This window comes from Nymphaea colorata, unplaced genomic scaffold (genome assembly GCF_008831285.2).
Source record: "Nymphaea colorata isolate Beijing-Zhang1983 unplaced genomic scaffold, ASM883128v2 scaffold0043, whole genome shotgun sequence".
In the NCBI taxonomy this organism is placed as follows: Eukaryota; Viridiplantae; Streptophyta; class Magnoliopsida; order Nymphaeales; family Nymphaeaceae; genus Nymphaea; species Nymphaea colorata.
The window spans coordinates 1-11,341 of record NW_022204549.1 but is presented as its reverse complement, the minus strand read 5'-3'; the positions used below and the strand labels follow the sequence as shown (position 1 = coordinate 11,341).

The 11,341-nt window shown below is 46.9% G+C and overlaps 2 protein-coding genes across 2 annotated transcripts; one reads left to right on the top strand and one right to left on the bottom strand.

Annotated features, from left to right (window-relative positions):
- Positions 1-679: 679 nt before the first annotated feature.
- Positions 680-1,195, bottom strand: LOC116268003 (uncharacterized). The gene has a single exon (XM_031649858.1). It carries the CDS (start codon positions 1,193-1,195, stop codon positions 680-682), a length of 516 nt encoding a protein of 171 aa, XP_031505718.1.
- Positions 1,196-4,000: 2,805 nt separating this feature from the next.
- On the top strand, positions 4,001-6,791 carry LOC116268002 (protein BONZAI 1). The gene is made up of 4 exons (XM_031649857.1): positions 4,001-4,243; positions 5,441-5,530; positions 6,081-6,338; positions 6,420-6,791. The coding sequence occupies exons 1-4, from the start codon at positions 4,001-4,003 to the stop codon at positions 6,789-6,791; spliced, it is 963 nt and encodes a 320-aa protein (XP_031505717.1).
- Positions 6,792-11,341: the final 4,550 nt, after the last annotated feature.

Sequence of the window (11,341 nt, the reverse complement as noted above, 5' to 3'; positions counted from 1 at the left end):
AGCAGAGTGCTCATTCACCTACCGAACCGCCTCGTCGTATTATCCCGGACCAGGGATCCGCTTGTTGGCTTAGAAGACGCTTTTCTTCTGGGATTTTCCGAAGACAAAAGCCATTGTCGCCTCTATTTATTAACAATTAATTATATCTGCCAGTCACTAGGACGAAAGAGGAGTAAAAAAGGTAGGACATAATCACATACTATAAATATAGAAGCAGTTGAGCGAAGCCACTGCAGCCACGTTCTTCTTGCTGCTGAAGTCACAGGCAGTTGTCTTGCGTAGGTAGTCCATCTTCTGGAGGGCGGGCATCTTGCCCGGCACAACCTGTTTGGACACCGTGCCTTCTTATAGTTGAGTTCGTACTGCGTATGTGCGCAGGAGTCGATGTCCACCATGTGGAAGCTGTTGTTGTAGTTGCCAGTCATCACTGTGTTGCCGTCAGCCGAGCAGAAAGAGAGAATTTATCGAAAATGGCCTCGTTTTAGAACATTTCGCACAGCTTGCCCTTCACGCCCTCCTGGATCACTATGTTCTGGAGTGGCTTCTTGGCGTTGCAGATGTCCCAAACCTTAACAGTCAAAAAGTCGCGGGTCGCGATGTACTTGCCGTTTCGCAGGAACTCTCCACCGGAATAGGCTGAGATCATATCGGTGATGAAGTTCTTCTGCTGGGAGCCAGCTTAGTTTTTGAAGTTGATGGCGTTGTTGTCACTGGAGACTGACACGCGCAGGTCGCACATCTTGAGAGTGCCCTTGTTAGTGCCAAACATGAACAGACTGTCAGTAGTGGGGTGCATCTTAGAAAAAGTAATGTTTTCCTTTATGTCCTCGATTTTCTCATTGCCCAGCAGGTCCACCGCCACGAAGGGACGGTCTGCGTCCTCTAGTCCCCACAGGTAAGCGTGCACATCGTCACTGGAAAGCACGTATTCCTCGTTGCTTGAGACTGATATGGAGTTGATGTTGGAGAGATGCTTGTTGGGGAAGGTCTTGAGGAGCGTTGAGGTGAGGTTGGACTCGACATTCTGCAGTTTGGGCATGTTGAGTTCCTTGCCTGCTGATTTGACGACTTTCTTCTCGGCCTTTTCGAATATCTTCCAAAACTTGATGCTCTTGCTGTTGCTGGTGAACATCTTCATGTACTTGCCCTGGTTCCTGAGCCAGTGGATGCCCGTGATCTCCTCCTCCACATCCATGCTCCGCAGAGGGTCAAACTATTTCGTGTGCGACTGGAACTCCGTGAAGTATTCGTACTCAATTTCCTTCTTCTTGTTGCTTTAGAGAGCCTCGAAGATGATGATGCGGCCTGCCTTATCGCCGAGACTGAGGAATTTCCCGCTGGAGTCAAATTTAATTATTGAAATAATGTCCTCTTCCATAATCTTCTCGTTGGGGCCCTTGTAGCCGAAGATCTGGGCGAATTTATAGTTGCTGCCCCTGCTCACCTGATTTTTCTACATTCCGATTTCTTCTAAACTATTAATAATTCTATATTTGGTAATCTAGCTCACCCACTTATAAAGCACAAATCCACCAAAACATTCGCATCTCCCGCCCCCAGGCTCCCCGCTCCTCCCTCCAACGCCATCCGCCCCCTCCCACCTACGCGCAGCCAGATCCGCGGTTTATTCCAAGCAAATTGTGAGCTGGCGAGATAACGCTAAATCAAATTAGGAATTTCCTATATTCAAATGCAAAATGGGCAAAATAAGAATGAAAGTGGGCCTGCTGGGCAGGGGAAGGCCGGTAAGAGGCGGGAGGGGGGTATATGGGGTCAAAGTTATATAATTGGGACTATTATAAGCGAGATCTATATATATTTATTAAGATTACTATTATAATGGAAGAAAGAAGGAAATAAAAATTAAATTTCCAATAGGCCCTCCTCCCCCCTCCGCCCACTATCTCGCCCTTCCCAAACCGCTAGATTGAGCTTTTAACGCCGAGCTTCGCCCTTTAGTGGTCAACTCACTAAATTATTCTAAATTTTCCCAACTTGACTTTTCCCAGAGACAATTTTAAAATAGAATACTTTGGAAAATCGAATTAAACGCTGATTATTATATTCCCGTCTCATTGTGTAGTGACTTCCAATAAACTTAAGCTTTTAATTTCCAATAATCCAATTAATAATCAATGAAACTAACAACTATCACCTATTATCCCCATACTATCTTCCGTGCCTTAATCCCTCCCCAGTCAATAAGAATAGGTGGTTAGTAAAGCTCAGCAGTCTTGTGGAAAAATATCTGAAAAGGCAATCATAAGGGGTGCGGCTCACGCCATGGACATGCGAAAGTCCTTCAGAGTATTGATTCCAGAGGCAGTGGAGGGGGTATCCTTATTCTTGGCGCTCATGTACTTGGCCTCCTTCACGATTTCTTCAAACCGGGTGAAGAATATCTTGAGGATGCCCACGAACTTGCCGCTGTTGATGAGGTCGATCTCGGAGATGGTCCTGGACTTGAAGATGCAGGGGAAGAAGCAGACTGCCATGTTGTAGTTGCTCATCTTGTTGAGCTCCTGCCGCGAAATCACCTCCTCCTTGAGGAAGACCAACAGGTGGAGGATCACCCTGCGGTTGAGATCAGGCAAGTCCCCAATGAAGTCCAGCATAAATCCATTTCCTCTTCCTCCTTGATGGGGTTGTTGCTGATGATCATCATGATGCGGTCGTAGATGTCGTAGGGGACAATCGGATTGACCAGTTTGGTGAAGAACTTCTTGACGACTCCGGCGTAGGAGTAGCCGCTGTAGTCGAACACCTTCTGAAGCTGTCGCCCTCTCCCATCTTGGCCAGCTCTTCGATGATCTGCTCCTCCTCTTAGATTGAGCCCGACTTCCGAAAGATGCCCTCCAGCTCGAGGAACTGCTTGTTCTGCGAGAGCGTGTTCAGCAGCAGCTGCAGAGTTATCGGAATGCCGTTATTGTCTAGTTTCTACTTCATATGGGGCATACATAGCTGGTGAGATCGACTGTCAGGTGGTCCTTCTTCGGCTGCGTTGCGTAGACGGGAAGGCTCTGGTGGTAGGCCATCAGGTTGCCATTCTTCATCAGTTTCTTCTTGGTCTTCTCCTGGAGCACCATCATCAGTTTTTCTGGCAGTTGCTCGAGGAGGCTGTTCTTAGCGATTTCGGGGATGCTGGCGAACTCACTTATCCTTATTTACCCCACGCTTACTTTTCGATGTGCTAAATTTTGCGCTCGAACAGCTTGTTAAGACGTCCGAACTCGAAGAGACTGGCGGTCTTCCTGAGGAAGTAGGTGGCCTCCACGGTGTAGATCTTGTCGAGCATGGCGTAGTAGTAGATGGGGAGTTTTTTATAGATGTTGCAGAGGAAGTTGTAGGGGATATTGGAGTCGCAGAGGGTGTGATAGTAGATCACCGTATACTTCTTGCCCAGGTTGGACCTACTTGAGGGCGCGCGTACCTGAGGAGCTCGTCGAGCATCCTGATCCAAAGGAGGTAGAACTTGGAGGTGAGTTCCTCAAAGGGCGGCATCAGGTAGCCGTAGATACTGAAGTAAATGTTGTCGCGGGTGTCGATGTGGAAGGCGTCCATGAACTCGACGTCCTGCAGGTCTGCATAGATGGACATGTTGAGGTCGTTGAAGTATGCGGACTCCATCCCCACCAGCTACTGGTAGAACTCGGGGTATTTCTTGCACTTCTTGACGATGTCCGTTTGGGAGTAAGCCTCGTGCTTCATCACCTGCTCCGTAAAATTCATAGATTCGATTAGTTTGAGTTATTATATTATAAATTCTTACCCAGCACACACCCACAGTACACGCGGCCTCCTCAATCCTACCAAGCATATTTCCTGCAACAGCAAATCATAAATTATTATTTAGTTTGATATTTTGAATTATCAGCAGTATGATAATCAAACAGAGGTAGGCTTAGCGCAATTCAATGAGGGTTATAGTGGTTTGATTGATGGTGGGTGGGGAGGATATTATAATAGATCATTTGGTATGCTGGGACAGGGCGGAGCAGGCATGACCTTCGAAGGTTTCTGGGGGCAGCTCACCACAGGATTCAAGTATCTGGCGGTCTCCACGCTGGCCTTCGCAGTGGTGGGCATCTTCACGCAGCTGTTCACCTTCGCCTTCGCCAACATCGTCTACTACTCCTTCAATAAGTTTCAAATCTGGAGGCTACTCACCTCCTTCCTGGTCGACGCCAGCATCCTCAACGTCCTCTTCAACGCCTACATCCTCTCCACCCTCCTACCCGAACTTGTAATCCTCCCATAACGAAGGAAAAGAAGTATTCCACCACCTACCTGATACTGGAAGTGCTTACCCAGAACATCATCTGTAACTTAGTCTTCGCCTTCGTGGGAGAAATCTTAGCTTTGCTAGGCTTGGTGAGTGCTAAGACGTTTGCTAGTTTTGGACTGATACCGATTATGTTCGTATTTTTGTGGCAGAGGGTGGCAGTCAGCCCATAGGAAATGACGCGTTTCTGCTGCTTGCCCTGCTTGATGCCTCAAAAGTACCTTCCCTGGTGCTTTCTTGCCCTCTTTCTGCTGTTCGGAGGGGGACCTGCCTCCCTCCTGAGCTGCCTCTTAGGCTACTATCAGCACATAATGCTAAGACGCTCCCTCATGCCCTTGCCTATCGAGTGGTACAGCAAGGTGGAGGCCTACCTGCCAAACACCATGAAGAACGATGAAGGATTCGTGACGGTGAGATCAGTGGAGAATTAGCTCCGTTCAATCAGCCGCTATGCTCCTTCCTCGCACTCAGTATCCATAAACTCAAACGAACTGATGAGTGATAGAGTGTAGGTAGTAGGAGGAGGAGTAGCCATCGGAGGCTCGCCTTCCGATGATTACAGGAAGCACTGGCTGGAGCAGTAATAAAGTAATCAAGTAATGGAGTAGGTTTAACCAGTCGAGCCAAAGACATAGGAAAACGTTTCCATTTCCATAAAAAGTCCACTTTAAGCGGAAGATCAATAGTAAAAAGCTGCAGAAAACGGATAGAAAAAGTAGGAGTCAAGCCGATAGTTACTGCAAACCGACCTTATTTGATCTCTATATTCATACTCACTTACCTAATCCACCACCTTACTTTGATCAGATGACGGATTCATGCTATTTTATCTTTTTAGGACAGATTTGATAGATTTGATCAGATCGATCTCAATCATACTCCCAACAGTTTCAAAACAATCCTTTATTTCTGGTATTAAAGAGCTAAAATATATTCATCCATGAACGCCAACTCCTTTGAGAAGATCGAACTTTACCTGTGCTGCCGCAGTCTGCGCGACCTGGACGTCTTCAGCAAGTCCGACCCCTACATCAAAGTCTCCTACAAGCGTGACTTCACGCAGAAGCAGTTTGCAGTGCTCGGTAAAAACTACTTTATGCAGGCCGAACCGAAACATGCCAAAATTAACTGAATCCCAACTACAAAAAAACGTTCCAGCTCGACTACATCTTCGAATCCAGGCAGGACATCCGCTTCGACATCTACGACGATGACGGCAAGGCCGATCAGGACGACTACATCGGCACCGTATAAACCACTTTGGGCGCTTTGATGGGCGCGCAGAGCATGACATCCATCCTCCCCATCAAGAACCTGCAAAACCCAAAGCTGGACAACGGAAAACTCATCGTCCGGTGCGAAAAACTGGAAGACTCGAATTGTAACAATCCCCTAACCAAGAGTATCTGCAGATGCGGTGGTACGCCCATAAGCTGGCCAACACTGACTCCTGGTTCGACTTCTGGGACAAAAGCGATCCCTATATGAAGTTCCTCAAAATACGCGACGACAATTCCTACATCGAGATCCAGCGGTCTGAAGTGGTGCAGAACAGCCTGGAACCCATGTGGAAAACCATTGAAGTCTCATCCTCGCGTCTTATCAATCCCAACAAGCAGAGCTTCAAGTAAAAATCCATTAAAGCAGAATTTAAGTATGGGACTGGGAGGAGGACGGTAAAGACCAGTTCATCGGAGAAGTCTTTCTCAAGCCTTCTGACCTCAAATCAAATGCCACCTTCACCCTCATAAACCCCAAAATCAAAAAGCCTGGAACGTTGGAACTGTCAGCCTTTCAGGCAATACAGCGACCCACCTTCGTGGACTACTTGCGGGGAGGGCTGCAGCTGAACATGATGGTGGCCATCGACTTCACCGGCTCCAACGGTCACCCCAAGGCACCCACTTCCCTCCACTATATGAATCCCAATGCTCCCAACCAGTATCAGATGGCCATCCATTCTATCGCCCAGATCCTCATGAACTACGACAGCGACAAGCGCATCCCTGCCTTCGGCTTTGGCGCAACCACTAACTTCAACGGCATCAAGCTGCCAGTCAGCCACTGCTTCGCCCTTAGCGGAAACCCTAACGAAATAGAGGCTTGCGGAGTCTAGCATCTCATGGTTCTCTACCAGAAGGCTCTGGCCAACGTGGAGCTTTCTGGTCCCACCTACTTCGGCCAGCTTATCGAGGAGAGCTGCAAACTGGCAGCCAACTTCAAGGCGGAGGGAAGTAACACCTACACGACACTGCTGATAATCACTGACGGTGAGATTCACGATATGGACAGGACGGTAGACCTGATCGTGGGGGCCTCCCTGCTGCCGCTCTCCATCATCATCGTGGGCGTGGGCAACGCCAATTTCGACAATATGAACCGGCTCGACGGCGATAACGGCCTCTACAGCAGCAAGGGCGTCGCCGCCTCTAGGGACATCGTTCAGTTCGTCCCATTCAGAGACGTGCAAATGAGCGGAGACCTGCTCGCCAAGGAACTTCTAGCTTAGCTCCCCAGCCAAGTTGTGTGGTACATGAACCTAATCGGCAAGCCTCCTGGCGCCTACGTGCCGCTGAACGTCTCGGAGATGATAAAGAAGTGATGTGGTGCTTAGTGAATTATCTACTTTGTTATAATATAATTGACACGTTAGCAAAGATATCTCATGAAGGTCCTCCCGCTACTGTTGGTGATGGTAGTGGTGGCTCAGGCGGCCATCTTCCACCTCACTGACAAAACTTTGCCCAGAAAACCAACGAGACGCCCTACACGCTCGTTTATTTCTACTCCTCCAGCTGCAAGTTTTGCAAGGAGTTCACGCCCAAGTTCGAAAAAGTCTCCAAGAACAACGAGCTCATCAGCCGTAACTTCACCTTTGCCAAAATCGACGCACCCGCCTACAAGAACATATCAGAAAAGTTCTAGGCATTCTCATACCCTACCATCGCAATCTTCTTCAAGGGTGTTGCTCTTCCTGTCCACTACCGTAAAGAGCGGGAGGAGAAGCCTCTCACTGAGTTCCTGCTCAAGATCAGCCAGCCTTTCGAAAACCCCAAGCTGCTCGAAAGCATAGCCAAACTCACTCCAGAACAAATCGTAGCCAACAAGTTCGCCCTCTTCAAGGGAAAGAGGGACAGCTAAGAGTACAAGGTTTGGGACGTGGTTGCCAAGCGCGATGGCTTCATCGAGTGGGCATTCGTTGAGGAAGAAACCCCCAAGGTTGTGATTGGAACCCACTAAATTGCCAGCTTTGACAACATTGATACGTTGGAAGCACAGCTAGAAGCAGTCTATGCACGCCTGCACAGGATAACTGAATAATCTTGGCTCAAAATGGTCGATAAAAGTAAGCATGCCTTTATTCCAGAAAGATTCACCATCGTCTATATAAACAAGTTCGGCAACAAGAAGACAAGGCAGCTTCTGTAGAAAATAGCCAAAGACGTGCCCAACGTCCACTTCCTATAAATCGATGTAGAATATGCCCAATTAAGAGCTAAGAGGACGATTACAAGGAGGCTCTGCGTTTCTTAGGAGTCAACGACGAAGAAAACATCATCTCTGTCGACAAGCTCTACGATGCCATCTACATTGCTCCCTCTCCCTATACCGAAGCTGGCATAAAGGAGTTCATTGATAAGGCAAAAAACCACAAGCTGGAACTCTACAGAAAATCCGAAAATAGCGACAAGCCCAACAAGCTGACTCGAACAACTACGAGTAGAGGATGTCGACCAACCAGGACGTCCTCCTCTTCCTCTACGACAGGAAGGAACAGATTTCGAAGGAACTCATGCACCTCTTCGAGTTCTTGCTGGTGAAGCTAAAGCAAAACAAAAATTTGCTGCTGCTTAGGTGCGACGTGAAGCTCAACTAAGTGGAGGAAAAGCTGGGATTCGTCGTGAAGAATACTCCTCGGCTGGTGTTTTACAGGAACAGGATGAAGGACTACCCGATTCACTTTTCGGGCAAGACCATTTCTCCAGCCACTGTAATTGAGTTCATAATGGAAAACACCACCTTCGACTTCGAGGACGAGTGGGCCGAGCTCTGATGATTGTCCATAAACTAACTAGTTGCCTCAACTATCGAACGATCCTAAAGATAATGTGCTGAAAATAGCGGTATCATAATCATTCATGGTTGACAGTCTCACCATGTTCCGTGACGACTACCACCATCGGTTCGCAGGACCTACTGGAAGCCAGCTGGAGCTAGTTCCACTCCTCCTTCTTCTAGAGCTCTTCGTAGAGCTTGCCCAGGATTTCCTCCTTCTCGCCAAACTCGATCATCTGCAGGTACTTGGCAACCTCCTCTTTCTCGATGAAGATCTACAGCTTCTTGTTGTACTTCTGCGTCTTCTCCAGGATCTCGGCCGAAGACTCCACGTAGACTTAGAACTTGAACGATTTGACTGATTTTGCCGACCGCTCAGACTTCAGCTCTTCGGAGAGAGACTCGATGTTAGGCTCTCCAGTAACGAACTTTACCTCATGGTGGGTAACATTTTAGACCACGATTGGCTTCATCAGGTCGCCATTTGGCTTCTCCATCACCACCACTTCAATGATCATGGGCTAGCTATTCTTGGAGGGAAGTTTATCCTCGGGAATGGTGTGGGTGGAGGGTCCCACAGCTTCTTCCTCATGCTGGTTGGTTTCGGCCTTCTCTTTGATTTCCTTGGCAGAGAAGGTCTTGTTCTTCTCGGAGATGATGAGGCTCTTCTTCCTTTCATCGGTGGGGTGTTTCTGGATATTGGTGGTATCGTTCATGAGTTCATCGGAGATGCGGTATTCTGACCTTGATTTTCTTTTTGTGATATCGGCCTGCTCCTCCTGGGTGAGTTCTTGGGAAGGCTTGGCCAGCTTGATGGACAGTTTTAGAGGAGTTTTGTTTTACTTATCGGGTGAATCTGGCTCTTTTCCATTTGCTGGTGGGGTAGCACTATAGGTGGGAACCTGCTTTGGCTTAAATCCACTCGCATGCAGCTCTTTCTTCGGCACAGGATGATTTTCCTGAATCTAATGCACCTCAACAGGAATCACTTCAACCAGGTTCGAGTTTTCACAACCCATCTTTCAATATTCTATATTTGATTATCGAAAAAGAAAATATATTCTTATTAATATCCGCAAAACACTCCGACCAGCAAATAAGCAATCACTTTATCCTAAATCTTGAATCTGAATATGTGGCCAATCCTTATATGCCGACGAGGGTAGAAATAAAAAAAGAGGAGAAAAAATAAATCTAATATTTCCCAGCTACAAATAGAGGCTAATTTTCAAATGAGTTTAAAAGTGTTTAGGATGGAGGAGATATCCAATTTAAATTAATAATATATTGTTTGTGAGGGTCAATGCGTAAGATAAACGGAACGGACGTGGAGGTGACGAAGGAGGACCAGTTGAAGATCAACACCTTTTCGAAGCTGTTCCAGCGCAGGCAGGAGCTGGACGAAAACATCACCAAGCTCAAATAAAAGATCAATCAACATCAGGACACTCTCGACGAAATCGAACTTAACAACGACGACGACATCCTCAGGTATCGCTTCGGCGCCTGCTTCTTCTACCTGCCTAGTAACCATCATTCCAAGTAGCCGATTAAGTCCGATCCCTTGTTGAAAAAGATATCCAAAAGGTGAAGGAGGAGGAAAAAGTGGCACAGGACGAAAGAGACGCCACCGAGAAGAAACTGAAAAAACTTAAAACCACACTCTATACCAAGTTCGGCAATTCCATCAACCTCGAAGAGTGATATCGCGATTAAAACATCATCCACCACATACACATATCAAGCAACAACTACAGTCGACAACTCCAATCACTAGATGCTGAAGACCACCTGGTAGATTTAGTAGTCTTCCAGCTTGGCCTCTTTGAATTCTTCGCCTAATAGCACCTCCACTCCATCTCCTTTGCTGTTAAAGCACGGATTCTGCAATGAGCCAAATTTGCTCTCCACCATAAGTTAAGGCCACTTCACTACAATCTAAGAGCGGCCGAAGATGATGCGGTTCTAGTCATATGCAATGGCGATTTAATTGGGTTTTAGGGTGTAGAATCTGTCGTTGGTGAGAGAAAATATGAGTGCGTCAGCTTTTGCGATTTATTTCTGCGCAAAAGGCGCCTCTGACCAGCCGCCGAAAAAGTATCCTGACTCTGTCTTTAAGATGACCACTATATTGTCATGACCATCGAAATAATGGTGAAAATTGACTGGATTCAAGCGGTCAAAGTGATACAGTGGCCTCAACCTCTACACCTTCCTTTTTGTGCGCAATTAGATGCTCCTTAGTAGCGACTAGACTGATTCTGGAAAGTTAGCAAGGACATCTGCACCCAGATTTGTGTTGAAGATATTGTTTAGGCTAAAGTTTAGCTAATTTTCATTAAGCTCTGCATAGTGTAATTTGAGTCTATCGAGTCTTTCAGTCACGCAAAGCTTCTATCTTTAAGAATTCAGTTGTTAATTTTATTATTGAATCCTATTGAGAGCTTCATCCAGGCGCTACCTCTATCGCTAAGAATCAGCAAGCAGCCTCTAACATAGTCTAGCTTCTTTCTCTTTTTCTTCCAGACGTAGATTAAGATCATCTGTTCTCCTCCGCCATTCAATTACAAGCATCTATTTTTGCAGCTACAACGATTCCGGTTTCTCCAGATTAGATTATACATCCTTGTGCTTGCACACTTATGGAGCCTTATTCGCTTGCTGCTCTAGTTTCTTGTTTTATTATTGCAATTAAGCAACTTGTCTTTCCAAATTCTGCACTTGGAGCAAGAGTAATTAATTCCTCTCAATGACTCCGCGACCCACTTGCAAAAGATTGTGCCCACTGGCATCTTTGATCATGCGGTTTGCTTATTGATGCTCTTGCGTCTCTTATATTTTCTGCTCTTTTCTTTAGGGTTGCAAGCAATTGCCCATAATTTTTTATCTAAGATATTCATATTGTGCATATTTCACCAAAAAATGTTGGGGTTGGGGTTGGGGTTGGGGTTGGGGTTGGGGTTGGGGTTGGGGTTGGGGTTGGGGTTGGGGTTGGGGTTGGGG